The sequence below is a fragment of the Hyla sarda genome, chromosome 3 (genome assembly GCF_029499605.1).
Source record: "Hyla sarda isolate aHylSar1 chromosome 3, aHylSar1.hap1, whole genome shotgun sequence".
Lineage (NCBI taxonomy): Eukaryota > Metazoa > Chordata > Amphibia > Anura > Hylidae > Hyla > Hyla sarda.
Genome location: NC_079191.1, coordinates 93969684 through 93993982, shown reverse-complemented (window position 1 = coordinate 93993982; position 24299 = coordinate 93969684). Strand labels below are relative to the sequence as shown.

The window sequence follows — 24299 nt, the reverse complement described above, 5'->3', positions numbered from 1 at the left end:
TTACGCTGAGCGCTCCGGGTCCCTGCTCCTCCCCGAAGCGCTCGCGGCGTTTCTCTCCCTGCAGCGCCCCGGTCAGACCTGCTGACCGGGAGCGCTGCACTGACATTGCTGGCGGGGATGCGATTCGCATAGCGGGACGCGCCCGCTCGCGAATCGCATCCCAAGTCACTTACCCGTCCCGATCCCCTGCTGTCATGTGCTGGCGCGCGCGGCTCCGCTCTCTAGGGCGCGCGCGCGCCAGCTCTCTGAGACTTAAAGGGCCAGTGCACCAATGATTGGTGCCTGGCCCAATTAGCTTAATTGGCTTCCACCTGCTCCCTGGCTATATCTGATCACTGCCCCTGCACTCCCCTGCCGGATCTTGTTGCCTTAGTGCCTAGTGAAAGCGTTACTGTGTTTGTCCATACTGTGTACTTGACCCCCTGCTATTGCCTTATTGACTACGATTCTTGCTGCCTGCCCCGACCTTCTGCTACGTCCGACCTTGCTCTTGTCTACTCCCTTGTACCGCGCCTATCTTCAGCAGTCAGAGAGGTTGAGCCGTTGCTAGTGGTTACGACCTGGTTGCTACCGCCGCTGCAAGACCATCCCGCTTTGCGGCGGGCTCTGGTGAAAACCAGTAGCAGCTTAGAACCGGTCCACTAGCACGATCCACGCCTATCCCTCTCTGGCACAGAGGATCCACATCCAGCCTGCCGAATCGTGACAGTAGATCCGGCCATGGATCCCGCTGAGGTTCCCCTGCCAGTTGTCTCTGACCTCTCTACGCTGGTCGCCCAGCAAGCCCGACAGATCGCCCAACAAGATCACCAGCTGTCGTACTTGACCACCATGACACAGCAACTCCAGTCGCAGCTACAGCAGCTTCAGTCACAGCTACAGCAATTTCAGTCACAGCTACAGCAGCAACAACCATCTCCTCCGCCGGCTCCTGCACCTCTTCCGCAGCGAGTGGCCGCTCCTAGCCTCCGCTTGTCCCTGCCGGACAAATTTGATGGGGACTCTAGACTCTGCCGAGGTTTCCTGTCACAATGTTCCCTACATTTGGAGATGTTGTCGGACCAATTTCCTACTGAACGGTCGAAGGTGGCCTTCGTGGTTAGTCTCCTGTCTGGAAAGGCTTTGGCTTGGGCCACACCTCTCTGGGACTGCGATGACCCTGTCACCGCCATTGTACACTCCTTCTTCTCTGAGGTTCGCAGTGTCTTCGAGGAACCAGCCCGAGCTTCTTCTGCCGAGACTGCCCTGCTGAACCTGGTCCAGGGTAATTCTTCAGTAGGCGAGTACGCCATCCGATTTCGTACTCTCGCTTCCGAATTATCTTGGAACAACGAGGCTCTCTGCGCGACCTTTAAAAAAGGCCTATCCAGTAACATCAAAGATGTGCTGGCCGCACGAGAGATTCCTGCCAGTCTGCATGAACTTATCCATTTGGCCACCCGCATTGACATGCGTTTTTCGGAAAGACACCAGGAAATCCGCCAGGAAAAAGACCTTAATCCCTGGGCACCTCTCTCACGGTATCCCTTGCAGTCTACCCCTGTGCCTCCCGCCGAGGAGCCTATGCAAGTAGATCGGTCTAGCCTGACTATTGAAGAGAGGTCTCGCCGTAGGGATAAGAACCTATGTCTTTACTGCGCTAGTACCGAACATTTCTTGGTGGATTGCCCGATTCGTCCTCCTCGTCTGGAAAATGCTCGCACGCAACCTGCTCATGTGGGCCTGGCGTCTCTGGGTACGGAGTCTGCTTCTCCATGTCTCACTGTGCCCGTACGGATTTCTCCTTCTGCCGACTCCTCCTTCTCTGCCGTGGCCGTCTTGGACTCTGGTTCCTCTGGAAATTTTATTCTGGCCTCTTTGCTTGATAGGTACTGCATCCCGGTGATCCGTCTCATCAAGCCGCTCTACATTGCTTCAGTCAACGGAGTCAAGTTGAACTGCACTGTGCGTTTTCGCACAGTGCCTCTGCTTATGAGCATTGGACCACATCTCGAAAAGATTGAATTCTTGGTTCTGCCCGGCTGCACATCTGAAGTCCTTCTCGGTCTGCCATGGCTCCAGCACCATTCTCCCACCCTTGACTGGACCACCGGGGAGATCGAGAATTGGGGTCCTGCTTGCCGCAAGAAATGCCTCACGCCTGCTCCCAGCCCCGTCTGTCGGGCCTCAGTGTCCCCTCCTGTGCCTGGTCTCCCCAAGGCCTATCTGGACTGTGCCAAGCCTCACCCTCTGCCCTCCCTCCCCATTCCCACTCCTTCTGACCGGTCTGCCCAGGACTTCACTGTCCCCCTGAAGGAGACTCTACAATCGCTCCCAATGTCCTCGTCCCAGGTGGAGCGACATCCCGACAAAAAGAGGGGGAGACCTAAGGGGGGGGTACTGTTACGCTGAGCGCTCCGGGTCCCTGCTCCTCCCCGAAGCGCTCGCGGCGTTTCTCTCCCTGCAGCGCCCCGGTCAGACCCGCTGACCGGGAGCGCTGCACTGACATTGCTGGCGGGGATGCGATTCGCATAGCGGGACGCGCCCGCTCGCGAATCGCATCCCAAGTCACTTACCCGTCCCGGTCCCCTGCTGTCATGTGCTGGCGCGCGCGGCTCCGCTCTCTAGGGCGCGCGCGCGCCAGCTCTCTGAGACTTAAAGGGCCAGTGCACCAATGATTGGTGCCTGGCCCAATTAGCTTAATTGGCTTCCACCTGCTCCCTGGCTATATCTGATCACTGCCCCTGCACTCCCCTGCCGGATCTTGTTGCCTTAGTGCCTAGTGAAAGCGTAACTGTGTTTGTCCATACTGTGTACTTGACCCCCTGCTATTGCCTTATTGACTACGATTCTTGCTGCCTGCCCCGACCTTCTGCTACGTCCGACCTTGCTCTTGTCTACTCCCTTGTACCGCGCCTATCTTCAGCAGTCAGAGAGGTTGAGCCGTTGCTAGTGGTTACGACCTGGTTGCTACCGCCGCTGCAAGACCATCCCGCTTTGCGGCGGGCTCTGGTGAAAACCAGTAGCAGCTTAGAACCGGTCCACTAGCACGATCCACGCCTATCCCTCTCTGGCACAGAGGATCCACATCCAGCCTGCCGAATCGTGACAAGCACAGTGCTCTCTGCTGACATCTCTGTCCATTTTAGGAACTGTCCAGGGTAAAAGGAAATCCCAATAGCAAACATATGCTGTTCTGGACAGTTCCTAAAATGGACAGAGATGTCAGCAGAGTGCACTGTGCTCATGATGTCAGCAGACAGCTCTGTGTGTTAAACAGAAAAGAATTTCCACTGTAGTATTCAGCAGCTAATAAGTACAGGAAGGATTAAGATTTTTTAATAGAAGTCATTTACAAATCTGTTTATCTTTCTGGCACCAGTTGATTTAAAAAAAAAAGTTTTTCACCGGAGTACCCCTTTAAACAGATTTTTAAATTACGTCTTAATCCTTTCAGTATTTATCAGCTGCTGTATGCTCCACAGGAAGTTCTTTTCTAATTTATTTTCTGACTGACCACAGTGCTCTCTACTGACACCTTTATCCATGTCAGGAACTGTTCATAGGAAACCTCTCCTGCTCTGGACAGTTCTGACATTCCTGACAAGTACTGGAAGAGTTAAGATTTTTAAATAGAAGAGATTTAACTTTCTGGCACCAGTTGTTTTAAAAAGAAATAAACTGGTGCACATTTTCTCCTTACCTAAATAATGAAAATCTATAGGACTGTCCCATAGAGAGAAAGTAGAGAGAGGAGTGCTTAACCTCTCTCGCTCTTCTCTCCCTGCTAGTTCTAGTGATCGGTCGGGGTCTGAACACTCGTACCCCAACTGATTAAAACTTTTGATATGACTCTTGGACAAGTCAAAAGATTTTTTAAGGGACAGGTATACTTTAAAGAGGCACTGTCTTTATGAAAAACTTTTTTATATTTTCTAGTACTACTAATAAGATGACTTTTTTAAATATACATTTATAAAAAAAAAATTTACTTTTACTAAAAATCGAAAATGAAAATAGCAGCCACTAGGGGTCATCAGTCTTTATGCAGAAATACTACTCTGTACAGTATTTTGCAGCATACTGGATACCGGCCGTAAAGTGGGTTGGTATCCAGTATAGGAGATCACCATTGCACCACTACAGCCTTCAGCTGTTCCTAAACTACAACTCCCATGATTAGAGTTGTAGTTTTGCAACAGCTGGGGGTACAATCTTTGTAAAACTCTGAAATCAGACAGACATTCGGGAGTCTGTGAAAGCTGAATGACACACACATAGGGACAGCTCTGTTGATTAGCATCCAGCTTTACTAGGAACAGATAGAAAATGTATGCATAAAAACTACGGTGCAGTGATTTGCAGACTGCTAGGCTGCTCCGAGACTCAAACCAGATGTGTGATTACAGTGAGGGAGAGAGATGGACATGCCCCCTCCACTAGGCAAGATAACAAGGCAACTGAATGCTATTTTTTAGGGATATATAGGTCCTAGACACATAAAAATATGTACATGATCAGGATTAGGTACTGAGTAACATATCACTTTTTTTTTTGTACTATGACAGGTACACTTTAAGCTTTCTTAGACTTTGTACTATGCATCATATGTAGTGAACCTATTGCGAATCTTACATACTGGTAACTTTATGAATCAGGTGGTATAAATTTGCTTTTGTTTCATTTTATTTGAAGCTCCACAAAAAGTCCCAAGCTCTGTGGATGATACTGAGGGAAAAAGTGCAGTCTTCCCTATAAGCAAAGCTGTGACGACTGATAAGAAGACTAACACAGGTAGAGTCATGAAATCATACATCCTTTACAAAGATAAGTTCAGCAGAAGGCTAGTTGTAAATACTGAGCTCCAGATTTTGCCATATAAATTTGCCAATGTATGTTTTACAGAGTAAAATAGAAGGGTTATATTCTGCCCTGACATTTGAAAGCACAAAGGCCCACTCTCTGTGCGGTGAATGGGAAATATGTTTGTAGGTTTGAATATTTCTGTGGTGAGTGCAACATGACTATATTTCATATATGCACATATACCACACATGGCATGGAGCCATTACAAGCATATCACAATGCCTGAAAAAAACAGCGTCCCATACTATATAAGCAATGCAGTTTGTATGAAGAATTATTGCAAATACTTTCCTCACACAGATGCACTGAACACCCCCCCCGCCCCCACCACCACCACCACCTAGAGTAAAATAAAATCAGTCAGATGGGCGTGAACTTAATTTTAATAATGGGAGTGATTATCAGGTGATGGGCGGGGTTATTTAGTCAGGGGGTGTGTATGTTTTACATTGAGGGGCTTGTAAACCTGATACACACCCCACTGACTCTATAATCCCCCATTACATAATCATCAATGCCATTAATAAAATCAAATAAATGCCCATCGGAGTATTCTCTAAATTGTTAGAGATACAGATTCTCTTTAAAGTGGTTGTCTAGGATTAAAAAAACACTGCTTCAGTTTTTTTTTTCAAAAACAGTACTATTCCTGTCAACAGGTGGCGTGTAGTACTGAAACAGTCCCATTCACTTCCATAGAGCTGAGCAATACCACATACAACACTGGAGTGTATTATTTTTGCAAGAAGAAAAGCAGCATCTTTCTTATCCTGGGAAACCTCTTTAAGATATTTTTATTCAGATTTTTAGTGAGAACCAGTAGAGGTAGTAACAAATTATTTTACAGAGAAGTCCAAACCAAAAGAGACAGAGCTGGAAAGTGCAGAGCGAAACCGGAATCAACCCCTGAAATTGACTCTCCGTCCAAAATTATCCATCATTCATGTAAGTAAAGAGAATATCAGGAAGTTTACTACGACCAGCGTGTCACACATCGGCTTTTAGTAATACCCCACTGGCTTTACATTTGACGGATTCATTATGAAGTGCCCATCCACCACGCTTTGAACTCTACGCTGGCTCCTAGCTAGTATAGATTTCTGCAAGAACTTACTTTAGTTGACTAACGTAAGTTTTTTTGTGTGTGGTTAAAGGCCACAACCACTTTACACTTAGCCCCACCAACTTGTATAAATTGTCCAAAACTTGCAAAGTTTACAAAATGGGTGACTTTTATTGGAAACAGTTGGATTGCACCAGCAGGCAGAAGGAACATTAGGATAACTTTACATCTGTCTCATAGAAAACATAGGAAACTAAAGTATTGTTCTTTATCACATATTTTTCAGAGCGGCCTTGCAACTCCGACTCTCTCTGCTCCAGAGCCGGCAAATCATCAGGTCTGTGAAAAATCATGACCTTTATATTGCTTTAGCCACATGAGTTCATTCTACCACAGTTTTCTTTTACTCTTTGTTTGCATTGCTTTTTAGTGCTCACATTTACAGTAGTTCTGGTGACTGACCACTATGTACTGCCTCTTCCAGAATAATGACGATGAGTGCTCAGTGTGTCGGGATGGAGGGGAGTTATTATGCTGTGACGGTTGTCCTCGCTCTTTTCACCTATCATGCCTTGTGCCCCCACTCGCTGATATCCCAAGGTACCTAACTTATAAATATATATGTATTCCTGTATCAATTCCTGTAGCAAAGTTACATTATCACCTCTTAGATCCTATGGTTTAGACAGAAGTAAATACCTTTCTACACATGGTGTCACTTGGTGGCATGAACATGTACCGCTGTCACAGATGCATGGCTTGCTAGGCAAGGTTTTTATGTACCTAACGCCAGGGCCTCACTGCAACTTTCTGTAGTGTTACAGATTGATTTAAAACCATAAATCCAAAGTTGTGAACCCGCGTGATCTTCAGCTTTGGCATGGGGAGATGTAAGCCATCCTGGAAAGTACAGTTGCTGAGGCATCCGCACCACGCTCAGTGAAATTCAGTGCACGGAACTTGCCTTGGCTGAAGATCGTGCATGTTCACAACTTTGGACATGTGCCTTAAAGGGGTACTTCCGTGGAAATATATATATATATATATATATATATATATTTTTTTTTTTATCAACTGGTGCCAGAAAGGTAAACAGATTTGTAAATTACTTCTATTAAAAAATCTTAATCCTTCCAGTACTTTTTTGGGGCTGTATACTACAGAGGAAATGTTTTTCTTTTTGGATTTCTCTTATGTCACGACCACAGTGCTCTCTGCTGACCTCTGCTGACCTCTAGGAACTGTCCTGAGCAGCATATGTTTGTTATGGGGATTTTCCCCTGCTCTGGACAGTTCCTAAAATGGACAGCAAAGGTCAGCAGAGAGCACCATGGTCGTCACGAGAAATCCAAAAAGAAAAACATTTTCTCTGTAGTATACAGCCCCTAAAAAGTACTGGAAGGATTAAGTTTTTTTTTATAGAAGTAATTTACAAATCTGTTTAAAGGGGTACTCCTGTGGGAAAAACATTTTTTCTTTAAATCAACTGGTGCCAGAAAGTTAAACAGATTTGTAAATTACTTCTATTAAAAAATCTTAATCCTTCCAATACATTTTATGGGCTATATACTACAGAGGAAATGCTTTTCTTTTTGGATTTCTCTGATGTTACGACCACAGTGCTCTCTGCTGACCTCTGCTGTCCATTTTAGGAAATGTCCAGAGCAGCATGTGTTTGCTATGGGGATTTTCTCCTGCTCTGGACAGTTCCAAAATGGACAGCAGAGGTCAGCAGATAGCACTGTGGTCGTGACCAGATAGCACTGTGGTCGTGACATCAGAGAAATCCAAAAAGAAAAGCATTTTACAGCATTTTACAGCCCCTAAAGCTGGAAGGATTAAGATTTTTTAACAGAAGTAATTTACAAATCTGTTTAACTTTCTGGCACCAGTTGATTTAATGAAAAGTTTTCCACGGGAGTACCCCTTTAACTATCAAGCTTCAGCTGCAGCCCAGAGCAATTGATTGCGTTGTATGCAATCTTTTGACTGCAGCTGTCACTAAATAGTTAAAATCAATTTGTAGTGCTACAAAAAGTCAAAGTGTAGCCCTTGCTTAAAATGTTGTGCAGCCAAACAGTATCTAAAAACGCTGCAAATGTGCATTGTGGTGCATTTTTAAAATAGTGTCAACTGCACAGCCATTAACCACATTGCAGAACTCTGCTACATATAACAAGCCCGGCACATGTGTCAAGCCTCGTTCACACTTAGGAATGTCCGTGTGGAATTCCCATCAGGAAATCTGCTTAACTAATCTGCTATTGGTGTGAAGGGCTAACCCATTTACATTGCAGAGTTTCAGTTGCCAAAAATTCCGCCGCAAAAATTCACTCCTGTTCAGTCTTTGGGCAAAATTCTATATAGACTGCATTTCCATCAATGGTGACGGTGCAGATCCACGTGGTTCTAGTGCCGAAGGATTTCGGCAGCAGGGTGCTCAGTTGACATCTCCGAACTGGAATATCTCCAGGCAGAGATGAACAGCAGTGTGAATAGAAGGACACAATCGAAACAGGTTTAGATGTAAGCATGCAAAAGCAAGCATATATCTTATAAATTGAGAACAATTGAATTATAAAGTATAATAGAAAGTTTCAGAATTTACTTTGAATACATTTTAACCATTAAAAGAAAATCTGCCCTCCTTTGGTATACTGGTTATGCTTTTTTTCAGTTTTATTTCCCCCTATGGTCTCTTTAGTGGAACATGGAGATGTGGCTCTTGCAAGAAAGATAGATCACCGGTGGATGAACATAAAGACCACACTGATAGTGGTGCTACAATGCTAACGGTAAGTGCCACGTGATTCTGTTTAAAGGGGTTGTCCTGTTTAGAAAACAAATTTCCATACACCCTTATAGGTGATTCCAAGGTAATAGGAGGAAGCCTCTATTCAGGACCCTCATCTTTTGGCTAAAGTCAACAGTGGTTATTCTCAACATGGAGGACCTGTCTTACAGTACACAGACAGCCTCTGATTTAAAGGGGTACTCCGCTGCTCAGCGCTTGGAAAAAACTGTTCTGAACGCTGGAGCCGGCGCCGGGAGCTGGTGATGTCATAGCCCCGCCCCCTCAATGCAAGTCTGCTGTCACGCCCCCTCCCATAGACTTGCATTGAGGGGACGGGGTTATAACATCACGAGCTCCGGGCACCGGCTCCAACATTCGGAACAGTTTGAGCAGCGGAATACCCCTTTAAATGGGCACTTTGTAATGCCCTAGTTCACTGGGAGAGATTCAACACCTACTGATAGGTTTCTTACCAGTTTAGAGACGTATGCAGGGGGACACTTTGTGATCAGCTCTTTGTCAAGAAACTCTTCTAACAAGCAGAGATTGTTCTTAGTGGAGAACCCCTATAACGTTAATCTGTCAAAATGTTGATCTATGGGGGGTATTCATCAAGAGTGGTGTAGGTCAGTGGTTCTCAACCTTTTTTGCCTGAGTACCCCTTGACAGCCCATTCCCAAAAATTGTACCCCCATGTTTGAGACATTTTGTAATGATTATAGTATAATTGATAGCCTTTACTTTCCTTTAGAACAGGCCCCTGTTCCTCTCCCGATCTCCCCAGTCCCCCGATTTACAGGTGACGTCTTCTCTAACCGGAGTTGTTTACTTTTCTTTTATTCACTATCTGGCCTAGACCGCCACTAAGATTTTTCCCATAAAAGCCTTTTCCACATAACCAGCCAAACAAACATTTTAGGCTCCTTTGTGCAATAGCCACCTATTTACAAACTCCCTATGTTTATTGTCACACACAGTAATAGTACCTGCTTTGCGTCCCCATAAAGTTGTTAGGTCCCCCCTGTGCCCCGAAATATAGCTGTAGGCCCCCAAACTGCCCCCATATAAAATTGTAGGCCACCATACTGTCCCGCTTTGGTGCTCCACTGCTCCTCTGGTCTGGGGACCTATTGCTACTAGAAGTAGGTCCCCGGTCTGCAGGGGCAGTGGAGCAACAAAGCTGATGGTAGCTACTGCCCACAGCATCCTAGTGCCCACGCTTCCCCTTTGCTGTCCTCCTGCTCTGCTTCTCAACGCAATTACATCAGCCTACCATTTCTTTCAAAGTGGCCCAGACCAGTAACCAGTGGCTGTGGCTGCCATTACTGATTTTTTTTTTCAAGTACCCCCTGGAGAACTGATAAGTACCCCTGGGGGTACTTGTACCCCAGGTTGAAAACCACTAGTGTAGGTGAATGTCTTTTTACTCCATTAATTAATGTGGTGGAAACTGTGTACCTGCACCAAATGTATTACATTGTGCAGGGCAAGTGATAAATCTGGTGCTGATCACATTTCTTACTTCAGTACTCCACTTTGTATGGTGACCCTCTGCGACTTTTTATCCCGTGCAACAAAATGTGCGAGTTTTTAATAATGCTGTTTGTAGTCAGTTTTGTTAGCCAAGTAAGGGCTGGTGTAGATTTAGCGCAGTTGTGACAAAAGATGCGACAAACTGAAAAGTCGCACATCGTAAATTCCTGACCACTGCATGATATCAACTGAAATCATGACTTGGTATGTTACTTTCGAAAAACCGTCTGTAGCAAAAGTCGCAATGAAAAGTCTCAAAACAGCAACTGAGACAAACTGCGAGACAAATGTTCACCACAAAACCAGGGTAAAACCAATGATAAATCCCCCCCCCCCCTATATGTGCATGGTACTGTATCAAATCTGACAGAAAATTCGGAAAGTAGTAATAGGTCAAACAGAGGGCCTGTTTAGTGGATCTATTAGGGGTTTTGTCATTATTGTGGCTTCAATTTAAGAATAGAATATCTGTTAAAAGAAAAATTGCAAGGCATATGATAAGGTGTATACACAAAAATCATAGAAGTCTATCAGGAAATAAAAATAGTCCCTAACCTCCACTGAGAGTTCTGTCAAATATTCTATTTTTTTATTAAGGTAATTTCATCACAATTCCATAAAGTGACTTTATAGGGTCCAGAACTGCATTTTCCAAAGCTTCAAATCTGCTTCCATTCACACAGCCATAGAGATAACATTTTAACATAATCAATAGCCATCAGTAGGGGGAGCTAACTGCATATGGATGTATACAGCTAGTGTAGGTATACTACTGGATATATTACACCCATAACAATATGTGGCCTGGTGCTCTGCAGCCAGTCTACCATGATTATTCCTAATGTGCCAAAAGAAGTCAAAGTATACGTAATATCAGCCTCATTTGTTAAAACTGACCATGCTGCCCATAACAACCAATCAGCACTTGTTAACCCACAATAAACATCACCTGTCCACAGAATTGGTGATAAATGTATGATTACTGGGGTCCTACCACTGGGACCCCCAAGAATCACTAGAAAAGGGATCCCAAGCTCTCTGTTCCGGATGAGTTTGAATGAGACATTGGACACGTGCATTCTGACACTCGATTCAAAATCTATGGGACTGGTGAAGTTTGTCAAGTGCTGTACTCAGCTACATTATCTCCATCAGGTCCATAGACACTGAATAAAATGTCAAGGTGCCATGAGTGATCACCACTCCATTTGATGAGAATGTATTGCCTAGATTTTATTTTTTTCTAATCCGTTTCTATTTTTTTTTGTACATTATTTTGGGGGTAGTCATCTTTTCTGAGCTTTTAACAGCACTTAGAGAGCAAGCCGCATGGACATAGGCAACAATGGAAAGGTTCTCTCCCATTGACATGAATGGGAAAGTTTTCTGGGCATACTTTGTGACCTTGAAGGCTGAGCTGTGACCTAGAAGGCTGAGCTGTGAAAACAATCGATACAATCCCCTAGGATCCTGTAGGTGCATAGAGGGGAAGAGTCTGCACTATATGGGGGCCCAGATGGAACTTAACTACTGTATGGTAACATAGAGGGACCTACAAGTTATATGGTGGCACAGAGCAGACCTAATACTGTATAGGGGCACAGAGAGGCATATCTACTATGTAGGTACAAGTAATGAGCACTATTAATGTGTGGGGCAATAGACTTGGGAGTTTGTATAGAGGTGAGGATGGTGTTGGAGCAGATTCTGTGGAGACGAGTCTATAAGATGACCCAGGTCAGATGAAGAAGAAAAGGAAACGTGAACGACTCTGATCGAAGAAGACGTCTCCCTTGATTAACTCTGAGAAGACACCTGTGAGTCACTCGATTTAATTGCACTGTAATTAATTACAGTTTACACATCTTAATAATGCTGGTATCTTCCACTATATGGCTCACTGTTTTAGATCGCAGGGGGGTTTGAGCGCTGTGGCCCCCCGCGATTGCCTGTACAGAGCTTCTGTGCTTTGGCACAGGAGCGCGTCACGACCCACGGCCGAAGCGGAGGTCGCCATGCCCCCTCCATATGGTTCTATGGGGAAGCCGTTCGGCAATCTTCAGCTCCCCTATAGAACTGTATGGATAGGGGATACGTTTTTTGGTATGATATTTTTCTTTTAAATAAGCCTTGTGCAGTTAGCCCATAGCAGCCAATCAGATTCATTTTTCAGAGGGATTTTTTTTTTTGATCTGGTTGATTGCTATTGGCAACTGCTCTGCTGCACAAGGTTTGATCAATCTCTATTATGTATCTAGTATCTCGTTGGTGCTATCATGTAGCTCATATTATACAACATTTCTGACATGAAGTAAAACAAGCAATGTTCATGTTTGTTTTATCTCCACAGGAGTCTACGGAGATCTCCTCTAAGGAAAGCAGCATTGACAGCCATGTTCCCCCAGAGAATGGTGGGTCATGCAGGTAATACCTAGCTATCTGAATCTGCTTACAGATACTGCATGAGGTTACATTACAACCATGTACAACATCTATCCCATTGTTTTCAGAGGAAATATCTGCTGTAATTCACATTGAACTCCAGTGCAGATTTATTCTCCTTAGAACTTAAAATCCGTATCTCAGAAGATAAATGTGACTTGTCACTTATCGATGTATGTGTCGCCTCTTCCACAAAGATCATATTTTACCAAGCAATCGGTTTTAAATCTGAAAAATGTTTATAAAGCTTCTAAAAAAAATAGAGTAGGGCCCTGCAGTCAGTATCACCTACAATGAGTTGTCCACCAGGGGGCAGGTGATCACAGCTGCAGGATGAATGTGCTGTCCACCAGGGGGCAGGTGATCACAGCTGCAGGATGAATGTGCTGTCCACCAGGGGGCAGGTGATCACAGCTGCAGGATGAATTTGCTGTCCACCAGGGGGCAGGTGATCACAGCTGCAGGATGAATGTGCTGTCCACCAGGGGGCAGGTGATCACAGCTGCAGGATGAATTTGCTGTCCACCAGGGGGCAGGTGATCACAGCTGCAGGATGAATGTGCTGTCCACCAGGGGGCAGGTGATCACAGCTGCAGGATGAATGTCCTGTCCACCAGGGGGCAGGTGATCACAGCTGCAAGATGAATGTGCTGTCCACCAGGGGGCAGGTGATCACAGCTGCAGGATGAATGTGCTGTCCACCAGGGGGCAGGTGATCACAGCTGCAGGATGAGTGTGCAGTCCACCAGGGGGCAGGTGATCACAGCTGCAGGATGAATGTGCTGTCCACCAGGAGGCAGGTGATAACAGCTGCAGGATGAGTGTGCAGTCCACCAGGGGGCAGGTGATCACAGCTGCAGGATGAAGTGCTGTCCACCAGGGGGCAGGTGATCACAGCTGCAGGATGAATGTGCAGTCCACCAGGGGGCAGGTGATCACAGCTGCAGGATGAATGTGCTGTCTACCAGGAGGCAGGTGATAACAGCTGCAGGATGCATGTGCTGTCCACCAGGGGGCAGGTGATAACAGCTGCAGGATGAATGTGCTGTCCACCAGGGGGCAGGTGATCGCAGCTGCAGGATGAATGTGCTGTCTACCAGGGGGCAGGTGATAACAGCTGCAGGATGAATGTGCTGTCCACCAGGGGGCAGGTGATAACAGCTGCAGGATGAATGTGCTGTCCACCAGGGGGCAGGTGATCACAGCTGCAGGATGAATGTGCTGTCCACCAGGGGGCAGGTGATCACAGCTGCAGGATGAATTTGCTGTTCACCAGGGGGCAGGTGATAACAGCTGCAGGATGAATTTGCTGTCCACCAGGGGGCAGGTGATCACAGCTGCAGGATGAATGTGCTGTCCACCAGGGGGCAGGTGATATCAGCTGCAGGATGAATGTGTTGTCCACCAGGGGGCAGGTGATATCAGCTGCAGGATGAATGTGCTGTCCACCAGGGGGCAGGTGATATCAGCTGCAGGATGAATGTGTTGTCCACCAGGGGGCAGGTGATCACAGCTGCAGGATGAATGTGCTGTCCACCAGGGGGCAGGTGATATCAGCTGCAGGATGAATGTGCTGTCCACCAGGGGGCAGGTGATATCAGCTGCAGGATGAATGTGCTGTCCACCAGGGGGCAGGTGATATCAGCTGCAGGATGAATGTGTTGTCCACCAGGGGGCAGGTGATATCAGCTGCAGGATGAATGTGCTGTCCACCAGGGGGCAGGTGATATCAGCTGCAGGATGAATGTGTTGTCCACCAGGGGGCAGGTGATCACAGCTGCAGGATGAATGTGCTGTCCACCAGGGGGCAGGTGATATCAGCTGCAGGATGAATGTGCTGTCCACCAGGGGGCAGGTGATATCAGCTGCAGGATGAATGTGCTGTCCACCAGGGGGCAGGTGATATCAGCTGCAGGATGAATGTGCTGTCCACCAGGGGGCAGGTGATATCAGCTGCAGGATGAATGTGTTGTCCACCAGGGGGCAGGTGATCACAGCTGCAGGATGAATGTGCTGTCCACCAGGGGGCAGGTGATATCAGCTGCAGGATGAATGTGCTGTCCACCAGGGGGCAGGTGATATCAGCTGCAGGATGAATGTGCTGTCCACCAGGGGGCAGGTGATATCAGCTGCAGGATGAATGTGCTGTCCACCAGGGGGCAGGTGATATCAGCTGCAGGATGAATGTGTTGTCCACCAGGGGGCAGGTGATCACAGCTGCAGGATGAATGTGCTGTCCACCAGGGGGCAGGTGATAACAGCTGCGGGATGAATGTGCTGTCCACCAGGGGGCAGGTGATAACAGCTGCAGGATGAATGTGCAGTCCACCAGGGGGCAGGTGATCACAGCTGCAGGATGAATGTGCTGTCTACCAGGAGGCAGGTGATAACAGCTGCAGGATGAATGTGCTGTCCACCAGGGGGCAGGTGATAACAGCTGCAGGACGAATGTGCTGTCCACCAGGGGGCAGATGATAACAGCTGCAGGATGAATGTGCTGTCCACCAGGGGGCAGGTGATAACAGCTGCAGGATGAATGTGCTGTCCACCAGGGGGCAGGTGATCACAGCTGCAGGATGAATGTGCTGTCCACCAGAGGGCAGGTGATCACAGCTGCAGGATGAATGTGCTGTCCACCAGGGGGCAGGTGATCACAGCTGCAGGATGAATGTGCTGTCCACCAGGGGGCAGGTGATCACAGCTGCAGGATGAATGTATTATTGTAAGGCAGGAGACTGGAATAACTGGTCCTTCTGAGTCCTCCAGGAATAATATCAGGCTTTCTAATAGCAATAATAATTCTGTGTCTGATCTGTGGTTTTTTCTTACAGTGTAATACAGAACACACAGCTCTGCTCTGAACAGCACCATATATACAACCAGCCTAAGATGTGTCCTACACCCCAAACTTACTCCCAGCTACAGACAAACAGCTCCCATCAGCCCCTGCCTAAACCCCAGAATGGTCCTTATCCTGTACCACACCCATGTCCCTCTCAAACCCCTTTGCAACAAATTTGCCCACAGCTTCCTTCAAGGCCGCAGTTTAGGAACTCCCAAAACATTCACACTCATGCACATCCATCCCATATTCAAAGCTACAATGCAGCAATGCCTCCAATTCTTCTTCCAAACAATATACAGTCCCAGTTACATCAGGCTGAGGGCAGCCTAACACAAGAAGCCTGTCATGGGGTCAGTAGTGTAAATCAGATTGAGAGGCTTCCAACCTCAGCACCTAGACCAGATCCATGCCCTCCATTTATACCACCTCGAGGAGATATGGTGCCAGGCGCTGGAGTATTGCAAACAGAAGTGACTGAGCCTAAGGTTAGTACCTTGCTATATGAATGCTGATCTATTGTTAATGAAACCAGCATTTTCCCTAATCTGTGGCCTAAGGCAGGATGTTGCCATATAACATTTACATAGGAAATGGACCTCGTACTTGGTACTTGTAATTTTGGAGTCGTAAATAACAGCCCATTCAGCATGGTACAAGATAACAGGAAAAAGCAGCAGTAAATGTACTGAACATAATATTGAAATCAAGAAACACTTTATATGTTTAAGGGGCATTAACCTCAATGCTCATCATGATGCCAATGCCCGGCATTTAGACCCCTTAACCCTTTAGACGGCGCGATCAAAGTTGTCCCGATCAGCTGAGATGATGGCCGGAGGGCCCTTACCTGCCTCCTCACCGTCTGATCATTGATCTGTTGCTCCCAGCCTGCTATGCAGGATGGAGCAGCAGGACACCGATAACCATGATCAATGCTATGTTATGGCACAGCATTGAGCAGTAAAAAAAAAGATTAAAAAAGATTTTAAAAATATGTCCACTAGGGGTCTCTGCCTTTTTCATTTTGCAAACGAACCCAGAAAATTCAGCCTTTTTGGTCCAAAATATGTGAGGAGGAGGGGGTATCTCCATGCTGTTCCTCACAGCACAGACAAGTTACAGACAGCTGCAGTCTTTGAGAAGCATCCTCATGCACAGTTACAAGCAATACAAGGTGCTAAACTATTATTTATATGCAAAATGGTTTATCTTTGGTCATTTTATTAACTTTATCTATTAACTGTTTTTGCGTATGTGCACCATATAGGCTGTAAAATGGATGTGCGTATGAACAAAAGTCTGTTTTACTATCGAGGTCAATAAAAACAGTAAAAGAAAGATAGCAAGAAATTTTTAGGCTTTGTTTTGAGCCAAAAAACTATATGGGAACATGGCATGTAAAATCCTCACCTTCATAAACTGTAATTACTATATATAATCCTCATTATATTACGATATTATGATTCATGCAGTGCTCTTAGGTGATCCCTAAAGGGGTTGTCCCATCAACACCTGGGGGAAATGAATTCAATATCTATGCTTTTCTTTATGTGTAGAATAATGTACATTTTCTGTGCAATCTCCTGGTAAAGGGGGTTTTACTTCCTGCGCCTGCAAGATTTAATACGACTTAGTTCAGAGAGCTGGCAAACATTGTAGCTGATATCTACAACAGCTTCTATCTGGTGTACATTTAAATACATGGAGCATTGTGCCTCTTAATAAATCCCCTGTATCTAATGGCAGCGGGATTTTATTTCAACGGGTACTTCGGCGCTAGAAAATTATCCTCCAATCTGCAGAAATTGCATAGTTATTCACCTCTGGTATATGGTCCTTTAGCTGTTTATCCCCCCCCCCCCCCCCCATCTGACACTTTTAATTGGCCTAAGCCCGCATCGGAAATTGTGTAGTTTTTTACCTTATGTTTTTTAAACATATCACATGCTTTTGTCGCCTCAGGGGGCTTGGCCTGCTCCCATATTGCTGAGAGGTAAAAGAGGAAGGGGGGCTCAACTGGAAAAATATATATGGACATGGGTGCTTAACCAACATTAGATAAGGCCAAAGCGACAAAGAAACCAGAAATAATGTACAAATGGAAGCACACCAAAGTATTCAATTTAAACAAAAATAACGATCTTTATTAGGAGCACATAATAAACACGGCAAAGGAAAAAATATAATATAACAGACACAAAAAGTTAATTAAAACACTTAAAAAGGCCCATATTGGGCCGCACCACACAGATGAGACATGGTATATGTCTCATCTGGACCAGGGCCAAAGAGGTATGGCTCTCCAACCAACAATAAAATGCGGGTGCACTGTGCCCCCGTCTGACCTGTATCACTGAAGCTCACCATAAAGTGACATATGCAACAAATGTAAAGAATATATATGTATATAGAAAAATATCACAGTGAACATCAGAAAATGACATGCAGAATCTCTGTAAATAAAGTGCCAAGCAGTCAGCAGATGTAAACAAATGAACAAGAGATACCAGCAAAATATGAGGTCAGATATGAGGCAAGGCCTGCAAAAGGTAGGAGCAAATATCACCCATACGCCCGGGTCCGAGAACCTCCACGCTCAGCTCTGATTTGCTGGTGAATGAATGTCACGGGGGGAATGAGATTTGGGAGGGATTATGGAACATGTAGCCTTCGGTCAGTGCTGTAAAACTAGGAAGTGCAGCAATTTTCAACTGGGAAAGAGTGGATCTCTGGAGGTCCACAAGGCGATCATGTTAGACAAGAGAACATTGTTCCCTGCCATTTTTTTTGTGTCCTAAATCTCCAGTCTGATGTCTGGTCACCAGCCTTAAAGGGGTACACCGGCTCTAAGACATCTTATCGCCTATCCAAAGGATAGGGCATAAGATGACTGATTGCGGGGGTCCTGCTGCTGGGGACCGCCGGGATCTTTCACGCAGCACCCCGTTACCATCAGCCCCGGAGCATGTTCACTCCGGGTCTGATGACTGCCGATCACTGGGCCGGAGTATTGTGATGTCACGGCTCCGCCCCCTCAATGCAAGCCTATGGGAGAGGGCGTGGCAGCTGCCACGCCCCCTCCCATCGGCTTGCATTGAGGGGGCGGAGCATAACATCACACGGGGGCAAAGCATGACATCACATGGGAGTGGAGCCGTGACGTCACAATACTACGACCCCATGATCGCCAGTCATCAGACCCGGAGAGAACATGCTCTGGGGGCTGATGGTAATGGGATTCTGCATGAAAGATCACGGGGGTCCCAAGCAGCGGGTTCCCCTCGATCAGGCATCTTATCCCCTTTACTTTGGATAGGGGATAAAATGTCTTAGCGCTGGAGTACCCCTTTAAAAAATTTTGCAAGTGGCCACTGAGGCCAGTAATTGGCTACAGTGCCTGTACACAGTATACAGTGCCCTCCTTCCCAAACTTTGCCCCTCCTGCTAATTTTCCCAAAGTCCGAGAAACCACTTAAAGTAATAGATCATTTTTTATGACATTTCATCAAATTTAATTTAAAGGAGTAGTCCAGTTTAGGAAAACTTACACAAGCTCTGTATCTCTGGCTCTCCCTTAGAGATGTATGGTGGGGGTGGGGGGGGGGGGGGGGGTCAGCCATCACGTCGTGCCATGGTCGACACAGCTTCATTCACGGGGAGAGAAGGGGCACTGGGCAGGAGATTGTGGGGGGGTCCAACCTCTGGGGATAGGGGGTAAGTTTTCCTAAACTGGATATCTCCTTTATAGTCCAAATCAGTGCTGGACAATAAAGCTGCTCATACACTTGTGACAGCTGCAGCGCATGGAATGAGGACAGAGGAGCAGCTGCTAAAGGGCGGTTACATACACAGATTTTTGCAGTTTTTGAGGTAGATTTTTTGAGCCAAAGCTAGAAGTGGTTTGATAAAAATAGAAAATATAAAGGACGGACTTGTACTTCTCCATCCTGCTGGATTCACTTTTCAGGTTGGCTTGAAAAACTGCATGAAAAGCTGCTGTGGCATATTGTATAAAACTAATGCCTCCTGTACCTTTCTTCTGGTGGAAAGAACATGTGACATGAAAGAATAATGGTCTTGCAAAATTGTCCTGAAATAAGGCTATGGTATTAATACATATCCTGTTTTTAATTCAGTTTTCTAGCGATCTGTGTATAGGTTTATCTGGCTTTCATTGATTATTTATTTTTAGGGTGTGACTGAAACTATTGGCAGCAACCTGACGTTGAGCCGACATGAACTGGAATGTCTTATTTCTGAGGTAATTTTCATAGGATTGTGTTAGCCTACAGTATTCTGTATCATAGAAGTAACAACATTTAAAGGGGTACTCCACTGGAAAACATTATTATTATTATTATTATTATTATAATTTTTAAATCAACTGGTGCCAGAAAGTTAAACAGGTTTGTAAATTACTTTTATTTAAAAATCTTAACCCTTCCAGTACTTATCAGCTGCTGTATGCTCCACAGGAAGTTCTTTTCTTTTCGAATCTCTTTTCTGCCTGACCACAGTGCTCTCTTCTGACACCTCTGTCCCTTTTAGGAACTGTCCAGAGTAGAAGCAAATCCCCATAGCAAACCTATCTTGCTCTTGACAGTTCCTGACATGAACAGAGGTGTCAGCAGAGAGCACTGTGGTCAGACAGAAAAGAAAAAACTTCCTGTGGAACATACAGCAGCTGATCAGTACTGGAAGGATTAAGATTTTTAAATGGAAGTAATTTACAAATCAGTTTAACTTTCTTGCACCAGTTGATTTAAAAAAATTTAAATAAAATGTTTTCCAGTGGAGAACCCCTTTAATACATACAAACATGTATACATACAGCATATTGTTGGAAGTTAGTCGCGCTAAATCATAATGCTGACAACAAAATTTCCCTTATTCAGTGTGAATACAGAAATAGCGTTACTCTTAAATGATTATGTGACTGCAGTAGTAGACCTTTGTACCTCACTATAGTGAAATATTTCAGCTATGTGAATCTGGCTTATTCCCTGTATAGATACTTAGTTACATAAAGATTATGTACACTGTAATACTTTTCTGCCTGTGCAGTAACCCTTGCTTACTCGCTAGCTGGCCATACAATGCAAATAGCTTTCAAACAATCCTGGTCCCCTATATACATGCATGTTCGTATTGTGAATCAGGCATGTTAAAATATGCTCTCAGGACACCCCCATATATATCCAGTAATGCTAAAATCTGCGGGTTTGACTGACTTACATCTAAAGTATATGAATGTATTTGGAGAGAAATGATAATGATGGCCACCAGACTTAAGATGTTGCTGAATCTTATCAAAAGTTATTCTCTATCCACAGGATAGTAGATAAATAGTTGCTTGGTGAGGATCCAGCCGCTGGGACCACCACCGATCAATGTTTGGAAGCTCGATAGTAAATGAATGGCACATTGTCTGTACATTCGCGGTGCTCTGTTCATTCTGGGGGACTTTTACACCCGTTCTCATGGTCCCAGTAGTCAGACTCCCACGATCAGCTAGTTATCCCCTATCCATAACTTTTGATTGGGGCATAACCCCTTTACAGAAAATGAACATACAACACCATTGATATTGTTTGTAGCCCTAAGTTTCCTGTACATCCCTACAGCACAGAAGGGATATTCGTGCCCCCTTCACTTCCCCTTAGTACAGCCCACCTAGATAATAAAAAGCACTGATAGGTTGATTAATCAGTACAGTTACTTGAGAAGTGCATATAAATCAGGAAATTATCCCTCACTGTGTTTTGTTCTACTTTTCTGCCCACCTAAAGTCAAGAAGATGAAACAGCCCCGCAGGGTCTTGGCTGGATTATTAGTATCAGTGGGGGTGCCCTGGCCATGGCCTGGTTAAGCTACATGCTCACTGGTGCGTAGATCCTGGTAGTAGCTGACATCAGTGTTAAGTCACCTGTGATGCTACTATGAAGTCCTAGCAAGTGGAGCTGATGACTGGAAGATTTGTCTGCTCCATTTCCCACTACTGTGATTTGGTCTTTTGTGAAGATGGTGCGGTTCATGTGTCTCGCTTTTTGGCTGGTGTATGACTTCAGAGGGGACGTGGTGGGCTGCAGTCAGAGCGTTATGCAAAAGGTGATGTCAGTGGTAAGCGCGCTTGTGAGGAACGGCGTTGTGGCGTATGACACACCTATGGCTATGTGCTGTTGCGCGCCATTGTTCAGGTCTCAGGAAGTAAAGGTTGCAAAACTCTATTGTATGGCAACAGAGTTCTGAACATTGAAAGGTAAGTTTTTTCTGGAGCAGGCCTGTATCTATGATTGGTTATTTAACTGTCTCTTTTTTCTTTTATAACAGAGGTCGAGACACTCAATAAGGAAGGGGGGAACATAAGACTAAGCACAGATTCTCCACCTCTTACAAACAGCTCCTTCCAGATGAATTGGAGGAGGACCTCTGTGAGCGGTGTGTAATGCAATTACAAGGATCTGCTTTGCATACCTTGCCTTCAGCAATTGTTAAGTATTATCCTGTCTAATTTATGTAAGACCTGGTCTCATGAGGAGCCCTCAGGTCTAGCATAAGGAGAAGAGATTTTTCTCTTGGTTAAGATCTCATATGGAAACCACTATGCCTCCAGTTAAGAAGTCTAAACACCATCATCATAGACACGAGACTCCATCTATCTCATCTTTTAGCACCTCTAATGATTCAGATTCAGTTTCTGAAGAGTATTGCTTGTTTAAAATGTTATCAGCTAATCAAGCAAGTTAAAGGTCTATTTAGACACAGGAGGACAACAGTCTGGGTCAAGAAAGAGAAAGTTTATTCGACTTCCCGAAGAAAAAAAAAAAATCTGGTTTTACCAGGACATCATGTCCTCAAGACCATAATGGACAGAGTGGAAGAAACACGATAAACGACTGGAATTAGGCTCAAGATTTAAAGTTGATTTAACAGTCTTTAAGCAGTGTGTTACCCCATTTAGAGTGGAGTCAGCAGACGCAAGACTCTCTAAAGAGTTGTTCTTCCCATCAGACGATACAAACCCTTAAGATCCATTGTGTCACGGTACTGGTGGATACTGCTGGAGACCAATGGCAGAGACTAGGCCAAAATGCAGGAGACTTGCACAGGAGTAGCAGGAAGATAAGCAAAGATCCAGGCGAGGTATCAGGAGGAGACTTGATAATCCGTCAGCAGGTACACAAGGTTAGCAGGGAGGAACAGACCAGAGAGCAAGTGGAGGAACAGACCAGAGAGCAAGTTCCAGGCTAGAGGACTGTACATGCAGGAGCACAGACACAATACTCAAGCACTGAGCAACAGGCCTGAGGGGTTTATATATCAGACAGGAAGTAAGATGGCACCCAGCTGAGACACAATCCACCATCTTGACTGAGGGAAAACTTAAGGGAAAACCAGTCCAGACTAAACAGGCATAGCAGAGCTATTCCTGACACATTGGATCGGACAGCAGACACATTCTTAAAGAGGTCTCATTGTAACTTAGCATTCTTGTAGAAGGTGGCCATGTCATCAGTTCCTGTGGCAAAAGCCATGAGAATCTGTCCCAAGACATAAAAGATGAAGTTTCTCATCACAACTTGCTGGATAAAGTGACATCACTTAAAACAGCAGCTGAGAACTTATGTAACTTTTCACAAGACGTGATGGAAGAACATGGCACTGTCCAACTTTGCAAGACAAGCTATCTGGCAGAAGCCATGAGCGAGAGATACAGCTTTACAATCCAACTTCTGTTCTTTGCTATTCGAGCCAGGGAGACTTATTGGGTCCCAACTTGATAAGATTATAGAGGAAAACAAACAGGAAAAGAAGATTGCTTTTTCCCAGTCATTTAAGAGCAAGACCCCTAGATTGTTTCCGAACCAGAAGAATCAGTATTCATTTTGCAGATGACAGAGATTGGAGAGATCAGACAGAAGATTTTAAGGAAGGTTTGAGGATAAAGCTAAAAGGAAACAGCCCGATTCAGGCAGACAATAAAAGAATAATACTCCTACTTGCAGAGTTTCTTTAAAGGAGAGCATTTGAAGCAGTAACTGTAAGGAAGGAGTATCAGGGTGTATACTCCAAGGTGTTCCCTGTCCCCAAACCATATTACTAGTGGTGTTTAATCATAGATCTTCAATACTTTAATCGCTTCAAAAATTAAAGTTCAAGATGGAGACTGTCAGATCAGCGTTCTTCAACCAGGGGAGGGGGAAGATGGTGTGCATCAACCTAAAAGAGGCTTATTTACAAATTACTATACACAGAGGCTCGGGGGAAATATCTCAGAGTAGCTGTAAAGACATCAGATTGAATCCTATATATTCAGTTCAGGGCTCTTCCTTTTGGCCTGTCTACAGCCCCACGCATATTTATGAAGGCCATCATAGTCCTGGTAGCAGCCTTAAGACTTACCAGAATAAGAATTGTTCCATATTTAGACGACTGGTTCTTTGTTGCAGTGTCAGCAGAAATTCTAGAACAGCATCTCCAATCAACTCTGGATCTGCTGAAAGAAGTGGGGTTTTGATAAACCTTTAGAAATCATAAATGACTCCAACGATGAGAATACTGTTTCTGGGAATTATGTTGTTTCTACCTCAGAACAAGAAGCGTTCACCACCTAATCATGACAATGTCTGTGACCATCTGAGTATCAATCAGGAACTTTAACTGAGAACCTTAGACAAGAATCCAGACTCCTTAGCAACCAAGATAAGGGTGACTTATTCAGGGACAGTAGTCGTTTAGTATAAGAATCTTCCAGTCCGTAGTGGACAGATGGAGTC

General features: G+C 45.2%; 1 protein-coding gene across 8 annotated transcripts in view; it reads left to right on the top strand.

Annotated features, from left to right (window-relative positions):
- Positions 1-24299, top strand: part of LOC130361531 (autoimmune regulator-like) — a 52599-nt gene that overhangs the window by 17521 nt on the left and 10779 nt on the right. For 6 of the 8 annotated variants that reach the window (XM_056564639.1, XM_056564638.1, XM_056564637.1 and 3 more), the window contains 8 exons: positions 4675-4773; positions 5693-5790; positions 6195-6245; positions 6393-6508; positions 8586-8703; positions 12586-12659; positions 15509-16007; positions 19715-19783. In XM_056564639.1, the coding sequence (XP_056420614.1) occupies positions 4675-4773; positions 5693-5790; positions 6195-6245; positions 6393-6508; positions 8586-8703; positions 12586-12659; positions 15509-16007; positions 19715-19783 (1124 nt within the window). The remainder of the gene's footprint in view (positions 1-4674; positions 4774-5692; positions 5791-6194; positions 6246-6392; positions 6509-8585; positions 8704-12585; positions 12660-15508; positions 16008-19714; positions 19784-24299) is intronic. The other 2 variants (XM_056564640.1, XM_056564634.1) reach the window with 1 other exon arrangement.